Here is an 18016-nt window from a genome sequence, read left to right as displayed (position 1 = left end):
CACCTAGCGGTGAAGTTACAGATTGCAACACATCTGAAACTTCTCCCGTGTGCCAGGCGTGTTCGAAGAACTATGGTGGCCAACACAAACACCTGTATGGGCCGATCTAGAGCCAATGCTTGGTTTGTCCGTTCTGAGCTACCGTAGAAACCTGGCGTCTGGCTCCGTGAAGAGGACACCTTTGTATGTAGATACAAACGGCTCATTCTAAGGTAACAAAAACACAATGATTCTTATTTTCAGGTGATTTATACACTAAAGAAAACATACTGATTACTGAAATATTATATTACATTTCTGCCAATAGATTCCTCTGCTCCTTTAATAGATATGTTGGCCACATGGGGGCAGTAGAAGAAGCTGTAAACACACCTGTTAAAATTAAAAACATTTCAAAAATATATATATATATAAAAAAAAATCACCTTATACAGTTGTTATGGCGAACGTTCTAGCAAACAGTTGCTGTATTTAGACATCTAGCAGTTACACAGCAACATTCTCATTCTTTTGGAGTTGGGTTTGTGTTGAATTTCACTCTCCATTTAGCTCTGTTTGTCTCCCAACAAGTATCTGGTTCTCCAGCTGCTAAATGCTCCGCTATGTTCACCGGCTACTCTCAGTGTCCGTCTGCTGTTTTGGTGCTGGGCAGGTAATGTACAGTGGGTTTTTCAGAGCAACAACTAAAAACAGCTGCAGTTGGAGACGGGGTTGAAGCAAAACATTAAAGTTGCCCACCATCAAAGCTAGCAAGCATATGGCTTGACCGTGTCATTGTGCTACATTTTGGCCAAATTGTTGCAGGAATAGTCAGTAGGGGTGTCTATAATGTCAATTCTTGGGTATTCAAAATTGACAATTGAATTTTTCTGCAGTGGTTCCAGTAATATTTGTTCTAAAAGTGTACTGAAGTAGCATATCACGTGACACGGTTCAGCCATGTTTGAGTCAATAATTAAGAGAATATTTGCAGCCTATTCAATTCGAAAGAGCAACGGCCAATGAAGAGACTCCAACACTCGACCGACCGATGACTTCCTCATTAAGTCAGTGAGTCGGGGACAGAGTTGCATGTTCATAGGGCTGGCCCGGCTTCTGCTCAATGCAGCTGTAAGAGTCCTTTTCCATGGTGTGTTTGCATTATTTTGTCCATCCCCTCTGTAGATAAACATCATATCACTACTCCCAGCTTTAGTTAACATTCAAATCTCCTTGGGAAAGCTGTCTGAATTAGGCGCTTTAGTCCCTGAACGTGCTGCTGAACGACACAGAGTGTGTTTTGTTATCCAGCTGAAGCTACAGTATGTCCTCTACAATAATGCTGTTGTCATATACCTCCTTTTCTGCAACTGTGCTTATTTAAAGCAGATATCTCATCAAGTGGAAATGAATGCACTCATTGTGCTGGAAGCGTAAACTAGTCTTTTCTAAAGGGACGAGAGGAGATGAACAGCGTCCTGCTAGGGGGAGGGGGGGGGGGGGGGAGTCCAGGTCATAGCCTGCACTAGTTCAGTGTTAGTCCAGCTGAGATATATATATGAGGCAGCCGGTGACAGAAACCGAACGGCGATGACTTCATCACTCGGCGACGTCACAGGCAGAAACCCCGGTGTCAGTCTCAATAGTAAGAGTGTCTCTGTTGTCCACTTCTTCATTCATCCGTGCTGATTCAGCTTTCCTGCACAGTCAATTGCATGTATTTGCAATAAAAGTAATTTTTGACATGCAGCTCCTGTAGAGCGTAAGTGCTCAGTCTGTGAGGCTTTCAGTCCGTCAGACGATGAGGGAGTCCCGGCTGAGAAGAGTGCTCTGGTGAGGAAACAAAAATTAAATTGATTATCACAACGATAGCGAGTTTACACGCCAATATGAACACGTCTTTTTCAGTAGAATGAGAGAGTTAAGAGATAGTAAACATTAGCCAAACACGGTTATTATGATGAACCTGGGACAAATTGCATTTCAACAGTTTTTTCGAATTATTTGAAGATTTGATTGGAACCCCTGAAAGACGGCTCTGGTCAATTCATTTACGTTGTACAAGTCTTTGATGTTGAAAAGCGTTTTGACCCAGGTTTGTGAGGGAGGAGACAACCAGTTAAGATTGTTATTGAGAGTAGTTGGATACAGAACAGAGTATTCTACCTAGTTTTCACTGTAGTAGCGTCTGAACCTGACCTGTCAAAGGCACAACAACAACACTTATTGGAGAAAGAGTTTCTCAGAGCTGGGACCCCGTGTGGGGAAGACAACATGATGACATGAGTTTGACACACTCATACTAGATAAAGTAAATGTTACAGGTTTTAAATATGTGAACTTTTCTGCATATAGTTCCAAAACAATCAAAAAGTTCTACCCCCGATGCCGGGAACTAAATGCAATCCCTGGTTCCTCTCGACAAAATGCTGGTTTAGTTACTGAGTTCCTCAAAAGGTTCTTGGGCCTCGATTTCGGTGGAAATGCCCCAAAACTCCCTTAGAAGCAAGGAAATACAACATTGAGTGTGAAACACTTTGCCGTTAGCCCAGTGTTAACGTTTTCATCATTTACACACCAATAGCTCATTTTCAAAAACTAGAAAAGATGCTACACGAGCTCTAGTCATTGCTGTTGATCTGCAAATTAGCATTACCAACCAACCAATAATTCAAAGGCTTAAATGGAGCTCACCGTTTTGCGGGTCTTGTCTTTGGGCTCCTCTCTGCGACCGGGCAGGGGATGGGCAGGAGGCTGAGAGGAGCGAGCGTTTGCAGGGAGCGGCCTGTCAGTCCTGCTTCGCTCCGTGTCTGAGTAAGCAGGCAGTGAGTCGGCCTCGGGCCTGTTACTGGGTGAGCGGCTGCAGTGCCGACTAGATTCCCCGCTGCTCTTCTTCGAGCTGCCCTTCGAGGGCGTGTCTGAATCCTCCTCGCCCCGGGCCCCGCTCTTCCCCTGGCTGACCCCTCGCAACTTAGCCTTGCGATCCAGCAGGCTGTTCAGGAAGGTGCCGTCGTAGTCCTTCTCTTGAGAAGAAGTTGATGGTGGACTGACTCTGGGAGGAGGGGGAGCGGGGCGCTCGCTGTCCCAAGTGCCCTTCCTCTTTTTGGGTGACTGAAGTGGGCTTATGTTGTGTCCGCTTTTCTTGTTCCGTCTGGGATGATCTTCGTGGTCGCTGTCGTCTCCGAGCTCATTCTCATCCGTGTGATAATACTGAGGCGGGCCATTGCGGTAGGATGGGTATCGACTGAACTCCCGAAGCTCCATCTCATAGTCTCCCCTCTCCTCTTCCCTTTTCCCTTCCCCTCTGCCTCCCCTCTGCTTGTAGGAAGCAGCAAACTCCTCCAGCTCATCCAGTGAGCAGGTTCGTCCGGCAGTACGGTACGTCTTTCTATGCAGATGTTCTGAACGAGGGTTCCACCTGTGAAACACAACCCGAGGCCGAGAGAGGACCAACAGGGAGAGACACGGGAAACGGATGCAAGAGAAGGTCAACAGGTTTCTGAGTATTGTGTATATTTAAATGTTGAAATGCAGTCATTGCTTGAGTAAATGGGTTACAGTTGGATTTCTCCAGTTAGTTGATTGCTTAAACGTCATGTACTGTATATAAGACATCAGTTTTCTGTTATCAGTAAACAGAGTATCTGTACCTGTTGTGGTTTTCCTCCTCGCTGTGATTCTGTTGCCGTTGATTTCGGCCAGGCCTGCGCGACTGCGAGAAGGACGGAGGGTCGTCGCTGTTCCGCCGCGGAGGAAGATCCTCGTCCTGGCAGCGGCGGGGCTCTGAGTCATCGCGGGTCATCGGGTCATCGCGATATCGTTGGGGTGAAGGGGGATTGTCGCGGTAACGCTGCGGCTCTGGGCTGCGGTTTTCGCGGTATCGTTGGGGCTCGGGCGGAGGGTCGTGGTCAGGGATGGCAGGCAGAGCTTTCTTCTGGACGTTCCGGTATGTTTGGCGGAAGCCGTTATCTCTCTCGTGGAGGGAGCTCAGCTCGGACAGGCTACAGGCTGGACAGGTCCAAATGAGGGCATGGTTAGATGAAGAAGAACAACTGAACAGACAAACAAATAAACTGAGTATCCCTCTTTAAGGAAGCACAGAATTTGAGAGAAACAAATACAAAAACAAAGACATTACAGAAGAAGAAAGTCAGAGTCGAGGTCTGCAAGCGATTACACGGTGTTGGTGGGAGAATTATGAAAACATATTCTTTCAGGTAAGCCATGCACACCTGCTACTACGCACATCTCAACTACAGGAAATTCAGAGCGCAGAATGCTGGTGCAGAGAGACATGCCAAGGCAAGCTCAAGGGAACAAAAAGCCAAAAAGACGCATGCATCAACATGCTATAGAAGATGCTGACAGCATTTTCAGAGAGTGAATCCACAGGATGGGTTTGTGTAGCTTACACTGGGGGCTCATGGACCTGGCAGGGTTGAAGTGAGCCAGTTGTTTCTCTACATACTGAAGCACCCTGAGAGAGTCCTGATCCTGAGGCGAAGGCACGCGGTAGGGAACCCCTACAGCATGCATCGGCACTGGAGATACACACTTGAGCCATCAGCATGGATAACTTCTGTTTGACTGTGCGTGTTTGTTCATTGTGCATTGAGGACCACACTCGTGCTTTTGCCTTTGTTCTATAGTATTCAATTACTATTGCTTCAGTCCAAAATTACAGAATAACACAGATAACACAAAGTCACACGAGAAAACAAATTCAACATTCAATATTCACATATAGAGAAAATAAAACTGAAAGAAACAATTACATTCCTCATAAAACCTATTTTTAATGCAGTCTGATACGAAGGCAGCGTTTTCAAATGAAGTTTATCTTGTAGATTATTCAACTCCCAGCAAATATTTTCAATTTCAGAATAAACTCTGGGATAATTAATGAGGTAAAAGAACAAACAAACACTGATAATATCTTACGTAAGACCTCACCTGCTGTGAGTAGGCTTCCATCCGAAGGGGGGACGGAAGACATCTTGTCCACCAGAGAAGGGGGAGCGATGGGGACCATCGTGGGGACACCAGTGACAAAGTATGGAGGGTAGGCAGGTGTGGAGCTGCCCGTCTTTATACCTTTACCTGCCTCGTATACTGCAAACGACGACGACCATTCAGACTCAGAAAAACATACTTCGTTCAAACAGTGTCAGTACTGTCAGGTCACTTTTGCACCTCTGTGTGTGTTTATACTCACGGTGTCTTGGGCAGCAGCATGTGTCAGGGCAGCACCAGCAGCTGACGTAGCAGCAGCAGGAGTGAGGACAACACTGACACCAACAAACCCCAACCAACAGCAGGAATAAGACACTGCCCAGCGCCATGGCCGACACGAACACCCACTCTGCAAGTACACACAACCCAGAATCCTGCATTCAAGCTCACATCGACAGAGGAACAGTTTCATTTGATCAGACCACTGTGTACTCACTTCCAATGACGTGGGACTGGTGTACAAGCTGTGGGGGTTCACTTTAAATCTGTCTGTAAATTAGCAGTATGCTTCCTGCTTTCCCTCTGTACCGGCTCCATGTTTACACTGACTGAACCCAATTGCACACTGTATACTATTTTAACCTTATTTTGAGAATGTCTCATCGTTACATTTCTAAAGAAAAAAAGATGCCAATGCCAAAATGTAAAACTACAATAGATTTCCTGATACACTTTTATTGTTGTTTTGCTTGAGATTTAAATAGATTCATCACAATGAAAACAACAACAACAACAACAACAACAACAACACAAAAGAAATGCAAAAAGCTAGTGGCCAACACAGTGAGGAATCCTTCCTGTAGAGCTACGGGACATCTTAAGGGAGAAACAGCTGGATTGTTGAAAAATGTGTCTTCTATTATTGGAAGTTTTTATTTACTTTTTCTTGTTTTCCAGGAAGTAAAAGTTTTTTAACAAATCAGAAAACAGTCAATCTTAACCAGAATATGAGTTCCCACTTAAAGTAAGATGATTTTACACAGTGCTTGAGTATTGGAGCGCTGAAGTGAGTGATACAGCAAGTAGCACAGATAAACTACATGTATCTGTCTATACAGACAAAGCAAAGGAAAGGGAAGGAGAGGGCAGATAAGGAAATCTTTAACAATGTAAAACCAAGGACGACATTGTCTCTATAACACACACACACACACACACACACACACACACACACACACACACACACACACACACACACACACACACACACACAGGAAACCTGATTTTTCTAACAGGAAGGAAAGGCACGGTTTATACCGCTCTGGAAGATACTGAAGATTTTGCTGGGACAACAAATTAGCTTGTAATGTGATCTCATTTGCAACCATTATGACCCCTACACACACACACACACACACACACACATCTCAGAGCACTGTGGGAGTCGATGTGGACACAACAGCGCATACTAATGCAACACTAAGACTAGAGATAAGCTTGCACTAACCATTCTGGCTGACTGACTCATACCATGTTAATTTGGGAGTTACACAATTCATGCATCGTTTCCCCACAAACTCTGTGATAATCAAATGTGTATTACAGGAATTTGACGTGACATAAACAAACCTCCCTCCCTCTTGATCACTGCGGGGTTGTTTTTTACTGGGTGGTGTCCAAATGATGTGGGATGACACCCGAACCACAACCATAAATAACTTTAATGACCATAATAGCTGTTTTCAAGCACAGCTCATCGTAGTGGGAGCGACGGCCGGCTCATTATCTGACGGGTGTGGAACTGACCGTTGGGTCAAAAACGGCTGTGAACTCTGTCAAATCCTCCTCGTAGCTGAATAATAAACACCTGTTGCATTATTAACTAACGTGAGAGGGGAACAGGTTAGATAGTATCAGAGCTGTTAGCATAGGAACCATTTAACATGGTGGGAAAATGTTATTGGCCTCTATCTTATCAGATCAAGTCTCCTTCTACATTTCTTATACCGTGTGCAAAAAGCCATCCCAAAACCCAGCACCACCACCCAAAATGGTTCCTACAGCCAGGGTTAGAGCAGTTAGTAGGGTTAGCATGAATAGAAGGAACCACGGGAGGGGGAGAACACATTATGCCCCTACCTGGCATAATCTTCAAGTCAAAGTCTGGCAGCAGATCTTCAGGCACGCCTGAGAAACCTGGAGAGAGACAGAGCAGAGGTGACAACAGGAGAGGAGGAGGAGGAGGAGGAGAGAGGGAATGAGTGATATAAATGACTGATTCAAAGAAAGTTGTTGCAGGAGCAGCATGCATGAGGAGAGAAGCGAGACAAAAACCAGAGGGACATCCAGAGAAAGATAAAGAGAGGACAACGGCAGCATGCACCAGAGGACACTCTGGTCTTGTTCCAGAAAGTCTGCAGAAAGAGAAACTGATAAGCAGGTCGACCATCTGGTTCATGAGCCTGTGAGGTAATCTGAGGTCTGGTGAGAAGACAGACTGGAACAGGAATCATCCTCGTGAAGATACCATGACAAGTAGGCAGGAGCTGTGAGTAATGTTACATGCAGAGCTGCAAAAAGCACAGGTGGGAACATTCCTCACGTCCAGAGCCAGCAAACAGACCGCAGAGAAACCTTTTGTTCCTGAAACCTTTTCCCTGACTTGAAGAGAGGGTCGTGGCTCCGTGATGAGACCTGGAGCACCTTAAGGTCATTCATTCGCTCCCTTAAAAAGATCCCTACTTTGACAAACCAAACCCGCTGATCAACTCAAGAAAGTTGCTCTAGGCAGCTGGAGTTGCACGCCACCTCCATATTATCTTATACAACTAAATGTGTTTTTTCATCATACTAGTTTTCTGTCAGTATTGTGTTCAATTACTGATATTTACTACAGGAATGAATACTTACATTTAAACACTAAGTGATTCTAAAGATTAAAAACATCTGTTTTATAGAGGGCTATGTGTGGGACTCTTGGCTCACATTGACGACAAAACTCACATTTCCAATATATCTCATAAAATGTCAAACTATTTATTTACCTACAGCTCCAATGAGGCTTTGATAGGGAGACCATGGCAAAGACTGATGGGACATTTTTATATTTCAATGTTTGACTGCATAGTTATTCATTTGGAAATAAAATTGACATAATAAACTGAAGTTTTTAAAATCTCTGACAGTGTACGTCATGACCTGCTGAGGCCGATGCATTGGCTTTCTATCCATATTGTGAGATTGACTGACTTCTACACGTAAATACTTGTTTCAAATAAACACATTTTTAAATATCCTTAAAAAAACATCACCACCTGTTGTTGTTCCTGGTATCTTGCTGGTGTTTTGTCTTTCTCCTTTAGTTTTTTTGTATTTTAACACATGCTTTATGGGACTCCACACAAGGTCAGTCAGCAGAAGTCTGAATGACCGTGTCACAAGCTGGTGCAAAAATGTGTTCTGTTTTGGGTGCGTCGGTCCATGAGAGCGGTGCACGTCGTAAGTCGAAGCTTTGTGAACAAAAGCCAGAGATTGAGCGTGATGTGAGCAGATACGGGTGCTTTACTGTTGATGGTGTGATCGGGGCAGAGAGGAGGAAAGGGGTGCCGAGCAGGAGAAAGGAAGGACTTGAGAAACACAGCAGGCTGGACTGTCTTGGCCTCACTCTGGCTGACAGTGCACATACCTCTCTTAGTATCTTTCTGGAAGGCTAAACGTGTTCTTTGCTGGATTTGAAAACAGAAAGAAACCCTCTTAAGTTTATTGAGAAGCAGCTGAAGTTTGCATTATGTGCATTTAAAAGCACCTCAAATTTTTGAATCTGTTGTTTTTTTACTGGCAGCTCAGTTGTGAAGTTCCCACTCACACGCAAATTTGACTGCAGGCTGATGATTCACCAAGGTTTACTTTCAAACACTTTGGGTTTGCTTGTTTTTCCATGTGTTTATCCACACGGGAGGTATTTATACCCTTATACTCCTCCTATGGGAATACACTGTAAAGGGAAGGTGAGCCTATTTGCTGAGAGTTTTATAGAGACGCTGTGTATTAAAAAACACACACCACGCACACACATGCAGATGCAGAAACCAAATCATAGGTAAGTTTCCGTAATTGTTCAAAGCAACACTACAAACAGGTCGTGTCCAGCTTACACATGACTTGTGACCCATTTATTGTTCATAAGCTTTGGAACAGGGCTCAGGAGTTTGTCCACCAGAGAGCACGAACAAGTTCATATCTTGGTATCGTATCTTTATCAAAATATTTTCTAAATTAACAACAAATATCAGGAATCTGCATCAAGATTGTTTGTGTTTCTGTTAAAAAGATTCCTATCGGAAGATATATTGCTAATTATGTTTTTAAGCTCCCATATATTGTTATGGGCCTCTTAAGTCCAGTACCTGTTGGGCTATAGGTTGGATACAATGATACTTGAATGCTTTAAAAGGTTTTGGGGAATATTCGTCCACTTAACACCATGCATGAAAAGGTTCAATCTTTTATCGAGGAACACTTTGCACGTAGTACATTTCCTGCCTCGTGCACATTTCAATGTTTTGTCAAAGTTTTGATTCATTAGCAAATAGCTTCAGAGCTACGAAAAAGGTCAATGGGAGTAAAAAGGGAGTTCTCAGTCAATCAGCCGAGTGTCTCACTTGGTGTCACCCTCCATCTTTTGTATCACTGTGTTCTGCTGTCCCTCCTCCACGTCATTAAATCTTCCCTCCCTTCTTTGCTGTGAAGCCATTCTCTAAAAAAGAAAAAAAAAAAGACAAAAGACGCCCGAGCCAGTCGCGGTGGCCCAACTGTTGTTATGGAAACACAACAAGTGTCTCACATGCCATATTAGCTACACCAAGACCAGGAAATACAACATCTCGGCTCTGTGGAAGATTTAGAGTCTCTGGGTTCAGGTTAAAGACTGCAAAGGGCATCCGGGAAAATCACGTCATCTTCATTTGCCGGTAGCATCATCTGTCACATAGTATCCTACCAGGACCCAACATTTCACAGAATGGGCTCAAGTCTTTGCAAACTGTAAAAGCTTATCGTCGAGTACTTATGTGTGTATTTCTGTGTGTGTGTGTGTGTCTGTGTGTGTGTGTGTGTGTGTCTTGTGTGCATACACATAAGTCTCTGTGTGCCAGCCAAACAAAAGTTCAGCCTCAGAGTGAATTGGAGCAGCAAGAGCCACATCGCTTCTCAGCCGTTGCTCTGGGAACATTTGTAACCGAACGTAGACGAGTACACCGTCACTGTACAGATACTTCTACACACACAAACACAGGATTAAGTTGCGTGTCAAAGACTCAGTACAAGCGATAACTGTCCTGCAGTCACAACGTTTAATAAAAACGTTGTGTATACGCTGACATACAGTATGAGGGAATGCAGTTGCTGTGGTCACAGATTAACAGACTCCCCTAGAAGTGCCACCGTTTGTCGTAAATCAGCTCATTAATGAGCCTGTATTGTGCCGTCGGTGATGAATAGGTCGACTTTTTAAAGGCGGTGCTATGTAACGGCAGAATTCAATTGTTTGTGTCCATGATTTAATTACATGCAAAGGATTGGACATGAGTTGGGATGGGACACCACTAGAGTCAATGACTTAATAACACATTGTTTCATTCAGTCTGCTCACACCGGTCCTGGAAACACATTTTAATGGATGTCAATGAGACATAAAGGCAATATTCACGGAGAGGTGTGGCCAAGTTCTTACCAAGCTGAAACCCTTCACAACAGGCATGCTGGGAAAGTAGTGGCAGCTTACCAAGAACCAGCAGCTCCACGGAGGCTTCGCTCCGACCCTCTAAATCATCCGATATCACCACTTTGCAGATGTAGACTCCACTGTCTCCCCACTGGACCTCTCCCATGCGCAGGTCTGCCTCTGAGAGAAAAGGGAAGAGGTTAAAGATGTGCAACAAAGTCCTCCTAAATGCATATTTAATCCACGTCTTTGGCCCAAACATTTCTTTGATGATAAATGAAGTTCAGCCGTACCTCATTTTCAGCTACAAGTTGTGACCATTAATTAGCCTGCCACTCTGTTTCCCTCTTCTCAACCGACTGATCTTTATTGGATCTTTTTAGTTTTTAGGTATTTATACTCTTAGCAACTTTAGAAAGTGGAACACAAAAGGTCGGTTCACTGAGAAGTTTAATTAAATAGCCAAACTGATACTGGATTCAGATTAAAATGCTTAAACCTCAACCCCTCAATTCATAATTCATGTGGCAACCCACATGATTGCAGAACATCTCATTCCAAAACCAGAAGCATTAATCTGCTGCTATGAAACTCCCTTCACTCTTCCAGAAACACTTTCCACAAGGCTTTGGAAGCTGTGAGCTGTGAGCTGCTCCCTCTCAGCCACTAGAGCATCGGCAGCATCCAACTCTGATTTCAGGTGGTCCGGTCTGGCTCATAGCCGGCGGTGCTATTCCTCCCAGAGGGGCGGGACGGGGTTGAGGTCAGGGATCTGTGCAGGCCAGTCAAGTTCAGAAAACCAGACTAGCCTGAACACTAAAAAGCAACGGTGCCCGCATACCTTTGGCCAGATAGTATGTATTTATGACAGCGTACGATAATGCATGAAACTACAATTCATTTCTCATGTTTTTCTCATTATGGAAGGGACATTTTCAAAGAAACGTTATTCCATGTCACTCAAAAAACAATTCAAATGTAGTTTGGGCCGAGCACCCCACAAAGAAGACAATACCGGGGCCGCTGACTGTATTGTGAGGGGGTCAGACATGTAAATGCAGCAGACAGGAAACAGAGTTGTATAGTTCCCTTCCTTTTCCTGTTAGCTAAGGAAGGGGGAGGAGAGACAAGCTGACCAGACCTCACCACTGTGACTGGAAGTGCAAGTCAGTGTGTTGGTTTGACTGTGTTAGCCATGTGATTAACAGAACACCCGCTGCCCAGTGCATGCTGGGACAGACTCCCTGTGACGCTGAATAGGATTACATGAGCCTGGATGAACGGGCGTCTCTAAAAGGCAACAATCTCAAAGCGTTCACTTTTCTTTTTGTTTTTTACAACATCGCTGTGCCGACCTGTTTCAGGACAGGAGGCTGAGCGGGACAGAGAAAGAGAAAAGATAAAGAGTGTGTGTGGAGGGTCTGATGTGCAAAGATCTACAGAGTGAAAATGAAAGCGGGCCATTGAAGTACATCAGAGGGAAGGAGAGGGAGGTCGGGATGAATGAGAGGACAGCGTGAAAACCATCTCTTTTGTCCGTGTTGTTCCTGGCTGGTGAAGAGAAGGTCGATTCTTCAACCAGAGTAAGAGCTCCATAAATCTGAGGCCTGCAAACAAGGCTACCTCTCTGTGTTCAACAAGAAGCACACACACACACACACACACACACGAACATGCACAGCAGTGTCCCTTAGATGATCCTTAAATAACATGATGGTGAGAGGGTAAGAGAATGTAGAGCTGAGGACAGGGGGGATGGCAACTCGTAAACTGGTGCAATATTGTTTAAACCACTGTCTTTATTATAAATAGAATTTAAAAATATAGATAAGTACTGAGCATTTGCAAAATAAACGTCATTTTTCACAGGTAGATAAACTCTGTAATGGTTTAAATTAGGTCAAACATATTTTCAGGTGTTTTTGTACTTTTTATGTATATATCTGCAATGGTAGCCTACTATGGAAGCTAATTTAGATTCATTTTTCTGACCGATAGCCATCCCCATCACTAACCATTAACTGACAACACTAGTGCCCTGTATGCAGGGCTGCTGTGGTTGAATTGCCAAACAAGTTTCCCAGCTCACAAGTGAATTTGGAAAAGCGTTGGCACTTTTTCTTCTCTCAGAATCGACCTGATCAACTGTAGCGCTGAAAGTGTTGCTGGTGGGGACATACTTATTAGTTCTGTGGTGTGTAACCCGATTGTTCTGAAAGCTCTGAAGTCTTTTCTCCTCTCACCCTCTCCTGCGTGAGTGCAGAGTCTCTCTGACGGATTTATGGCTTTCATAAAACTTGCCAGGCTTGGCAGCAGAAGAAATGAGAATATTAGTTTGGATCAATATGTTGCAAAAGAACCAGAGAGGCTGCTTTCTTTAACCAAACCTTTAAACGAAAACTAAGAAAGTGCTTTTGAGTGTGTGTTAAAGCGCTGCTTTCTTTTTACATGTGTCTCTTCTTTGCTTAATTCTATTTGTGTATTTTACAACATTTTTCATGAGCGGCAATCTGTTTCACGTCTTGACGTAAAAATAATTCTCCAGCACAAGTTGCACACTGCCAGCGGATGAAGTCAAATTCCATCTAAAGCTGGAGAGCTGAAGTTCTGCCTCACAGCTGCTGTGTGATTTGAGAAGAAGATCATTTTCACCATGAGCATCAGAGACACAGAACCAGAGATGAAGGCTAGTACCACATGAGTCTTACTGTTGATGATGGAGATGTCTCTGCTCTTGTAGTACTCTGACAGCGTGATTGAGGATCCGGAGATGGAGGCCACGGTACGGACCGTCCGGCTGCTGTCGGCGCAGTCCAGGTAGCTCGCCGTCATCCCCGTCTCGTAGCCTCCGGCGGCTCCTCTGGTTCCGCCCGTCAGCCCACCGCCTCCCTGGCCTCCGCTCAGGCTGTCGGGGAAGTTGAAGGAATCCCGCGTGCGGTCCCGACAGTACGACTTGTAGACCCACTGCACCACGGGCGTCTGGGTGGACACGCTGTTGTACTGGCACGGCAGAACCACGGACTGGAACAGCACGGCATACTTCTTCTCATCTCTCACAAACACATTGACCCCCGAGCAACGGGGAGGGAGGACGCCTGTGGGAGGACGAGGACATAATGAAGAAGGATCAGTAAAGTGTGAAAGAAAAACAAGTCTAGATGATGAATCGTTACTTTAACTTCGTTAAAAATCATACTGAATGATTACAAACAGGATCTGTGAATAGCTCATTTTTAATGGTACCAGTTTGCTGTTGGGGGCGGCGCAGTGTCAGACTTTGAAAACTGCTGGCTTACACAAACACTCAACAGATCTGGCAGCCACAACAGGTTTAAGTAGTGACTGGGAGTGTGTAATGAAGGGGATTTAAGGACGACTACAGCAGACAGCAGCACACAATGATTCAGATGCTGAGTCGAGGTTTAAGGAGACACCTGTTCCTGTTCGCCCACTTTAAAAATATCAGACAAATAACACGCTCCCCTCACTGCGTCACGGAGTATTTTAGGATGAACACTCTTTTTTAAAATTTTCCTTTCAGCCAGAATGAAATGAATCATTGTGCAGTTTGGCAAGTTAAGTATAAGATCAGAAAACAAGGAGAGGTCCTTTGAGTTGCTGCTGCTCGGTGACATCTGACTGTGAGGTGAGTTGACTCTGGGTCACATGATGACCAGGAGCTCCAACTCGGTAGTTCAACAGCAACACACACTAGAGGGGTGACCAAGTGACCACCCCCCCCCCCCCCCAACACACACACACACACACCCAGAAACATCTGTGTGTGTCTCGCAGGCTGAGCAGTGGGAGGTGAGACTGAGCTGGACCAGTGAACAGGGATGAGCTGCTTCACTTAATCCAGACCAGGCCTGTTGAAAGACTTTTGTTTTCTTTCTACTAACTACACACCCTCCCCCTGTTTTTAAAGAACTGATGCGTTTCATCAGAAAACACCAACAGGCTACATCAAGCACAGTGTTACGTTTACCGAGACGACTTGTTCTCGGCTTTCTACAGACTTTCACACACCGACACCTTTTCTATTAAAACCATCACAGGCCCAAACAGAGTTTCTAGCTGGTGCCCAAATGATTTGCCCGTTGATCTATTAGTTGATCAACAGAAAATGAATCAACAACAACTTATAACTGACAACTGATTGATCATTAAAGTCATTTACAAAGCAAAAATACCAAACACAGCTGGTTCTACCTTCGCAGATGTGAGAATCTGGTGCTTTTCTCTGTTTTGACTTCATTAATTATTATCATTATTGATTATATTGCATACAACAACTCAATAATGAAAATAGTCATAAGTTGCAGCCCTTTTAACAAAAACTGAACATTTCTACGCGTGTCTTTTTATGAGTAAGATCAACGGTAACCTCTAAGTTCTTATACCCAAAGCAATCTCATTGACAGTAAAATACAAAACCCAGGTCATTACAACTAAACACCATGAACACGCAGTTCTCAAAGTGGAAAAACGTCAAAGAGCAACTAATAAAACACGAGTCAGACGTTAAAGCAAATCAGACAGACCATGAATCTCCCCTTCCAGATGTTTGCTGATTCAGCTACTGTGAGGTCAGTTTACAAAGACATTTTAAAAACTGTCAAGTTCGATGCTTAAATATTTAAAGCCTCTTGATACTTTCGTTCACACCTTGCCTGATAGTTTGTTGTTTTATTCTTCTTACCAGTGAATAATGGTATCTGTAAGTGCGTGTGTATCTACAGTTGGTTTCACAGTAAAAGCTTGGCTGGAGTTTTGTGGATTTAGGGGGGGAAAAATAAGCAATTCTGACCAAGACCAATCAAACTGACTCGAACATAAATTCCTCAAGGATTTAGTTTCTCTGACTTCTGAGAAGTGGAACAAAAAAAAAGCCAGGAGGTTGGTCTTCCTGGGATCACAGGCTGAGGGGGCGATCCAGCCTTTATTAGTTTTCAGAGGAAGCCACCTCCAGAGGAGAACATGAAGGCAGGAGGAGGAGGGCTAAAACAGCCACTGCTGTCATATTGGACAGTTTTGCTGAGAATGCTTGAGACTTGAGTGTATTAAAGTATTGATTTGTCTGCATTCGCGTGGGGAGAATAACTTCTTTAAACTTGTTACAGAGAGGAATCGGCATGCATGCTGTTTCACTGATTTGTCATTACACGGTCATTTTAATGGAGATAAACATGTAATGTGCCTTTAAGAAAGCATTGCACGTAGTACTACTACAGTGCTAAAAGACACTCATCATCATACTCACAACAATGAGCCCATATGTGTAGTATTCCTTCATTGAGCTTCTGTAGTACAAACTGTAGCTACTGCACCTGTTGTATTTGTATCTTGTATTTAGTTATTATATATAGCCTATATGTATAAATTGTCTTGTTTTGTCTGTACGTTTTAGCCATTTTGTGTAAAAAACGTTCCTGGATGATTAATCATTAGCAACATTTTTGCTGATTCGTTGTTGACTAGTATGTTATTCAACGAGTAGGAAGCCACATTAATGATTGTTTTTTCACATACACTGTATTTATGCACCTGTGTATTTTTACTTGTCTGTATTTTGTTCCAACCACTCTTGTGCTGCTGTAAGGTGTTACGTTTTTACTGTGTTTCATGATTTTTCTAGAGCAACAAAGATGAATCAATTAGTTGTAAACTATTAAATGAATCACCAACTATTCTAATAATTGAGTAATCGGCTTGAGTAATTATTTTAGAAAGAAAAACTTATACTAACTAATAATAACTTAATATTGTGAATATTTTCTGGTTTCTTTAACGTTACTCCTCTATAACGGTAATCTGAGACGTGGACACAACTCATCTTGGGCTTTGGGACACACTGATCAACATTTTTCACCATTTTCAAACTATTTTTGGACCAAACAATCAATTAGGATTTATCGAAAATAATAATCAACAATAAAAAAGAATCGTTAGTTGCATCCCTACATTTTCCTTACATGTTTTTACGGTCTTTTGTTAGACTAAATTAAGTGGTAACCTGTCATTTTTCTGAGAGGCCTAATTATCTAAATCATGAGTTAAATCTGTCAGAAGTTGGACCTCCTAATCCACGAGCCCCAAAGCTTCTGGTCGGATCATCCACACATGACTGACCGCAGCGCTACGAGCACAGAGGACCACAAAGCACCGCGCTATATTAACGCACTTTAATACTTCCCTGCGTAAAACATTGCATTGCAGCGTGTGCATAATATACATGTTCTTCATGTGCCAAGGAAGGAAAACTGAAGTTTGGCTTATAAAATGTAATAAAATGTAATTTATATGGGAAAAAGTTAAGTCTGTTACAAAACAACCTGTTACACCACTTTGCACCGAGGTGGTTCAATCTTTCCCTGCTCGTCTTCTCTTACCTGACACACAGACGATGAAAATCCACCACTTCGGAACCAAAAACATTTTCCAACTCCTGCAGGTGAATTTAATTAAAGTTTTCTGATGAACTTCGTCTTCTTTTGTCTGTCGTTTCATCCCTGGACGATGTTTCAAACTCACAACATTTAACTGGCAGATAACGGGACTCCGGCGCGAGGGGCAGTGGCTGTGGGACCAGGACCAGCGTCAAGCTTGTCAGAATAAAACTCACGACTTCCGGCAACGGTTTCCAGAATAACAGCAACTTTCGCTGGCAAAGGCGAGCCGGCGTCTCACAGCTCACGGTGCTGACAGCGCCTACAGTGCAACCAGTAGTAATGTGCTGACAGAGGTAACAGTGTTTGCCTGGGGGGGGGGGGGGGGACTACTCTACTCTGCGACAACGCAGAAAACTAATAAAGTGCGGTTCTACTAGTGTGTTCAAGGCTCTGTATTTCATTAAGAGATTCAGCCTTTCAATGGCTTTATGAATAAAATACTATTTTAGTCATAAGGCAACTGCAAGCACTCAAAAAGTAAACATTATTTAAAACAAAAAGTTAGAGTTGGTACATGGTAACAATCCAAATTGAAAAAGCAATATCCCTCTTATAACCTGACTAAAATCTGTCTTGTGAACTTAATGTGTGAAGTCAGCTACTTATTTATCATTCAAAGCCTGTCTTCTTCTTGTTGCATTGACTTTTTCATTTGTAAAGCCTTCTATTATTCATGTTTTACTGCCCAAAAGAAGACCAAGACCTCCATGCAGGAGTTGCACTGGGAAAGCCTTTGAGGACTGAAATGGTCAGATCACCCAAAAACATGTTTTCTCACACACCTCAAATTTTGGTATCTAGTCCTACAGATAGTTTTTATTTGATGTGCCTGGCCAAGTAAAACTAAAACTATGCATGGCTATAGTACCAAGAGGGCAAATGGAGAGAACACTTTTCTTTGGAATTCTGG

General features: G+C 43.5%; 1 protein-coding gene across 1 annotated transcript; it reads right to left on the bottom strand.

Moving 5' to 3' along the window:
• Positions 1 to 1773: 1773 nt before the first annotated feature.
• LOC142933687 (immunoglobulin-like domain-containing receptor 2) lies at positions 1774 to 17164 on the bottom strand. The gene is made up of 10 exons (XM_076077888.1): positions 17047 to 17164; positions 13363 to 13749; positions 10715 to 10834; positions 7072 to 7128; positions 5195 to 5341; positions 4933 to 5091; positions 4392 to 4520; positions 3630 to 3987; positions 2674 to 3397; positions 1774 to 1809 (listed from the first exon to the last, which is right to left on the bottom strand). Exons 1-10 carry the CDS (start codon positions 17162 to 17164, stop codon positions 1774 to 1776), a joined length of 2235 nt encoding a protein of 744 aa, XP_075934003.1.
• Positions 17165 to 18016: the final 852 nt, after the last annotated feature.

Source organism: Anarhichas minor, unplaced genomic scaffold (assembly GCF_050575085.1).
Source record: "Anarhichas minor isolate MPS153535 unplaced genomic scaffold, ASM5057508v1 ptg000062l, whole genome shotgun sequence".
NCBI classification, from domain to species: Eukaryota; Metazoa; Chordata; class Actinopteri; order Perciformes; family Anarhichadidae; genus Anarhichas; species Anarhichas minor.
Note: the sequence above shows the minus strand (reverse complement) of the source record. Positions and strands in the feature narration are given on the sequence as shown.

Excerpts from the sequence above, each read along its gene's own strand:
- LOC142933687 (XM_076077888.1), bottom strand. The coding sequence starts at position 17,164 with ATGAAACGACAGACAAAAGAAGACGAAGTTCATCAGAAAACTTTAATT. Across the intron at positions 7,129-10,714 it reads CGTGGAGCTGCTGGTTCTTG|GTTTCTCAGGCGTGCCTGAA; the intron begins GTAAGCTGCCAC and ends GTCTCTCTCCAG. Across the intron at positions 1,810-2,673 it reads AAGACAAGACCCGCAAAACG|AGCACTCTTCTCAGCCGGGA; the intron begins GTGAGCTCCATT and ends TTTCCTCACCAG.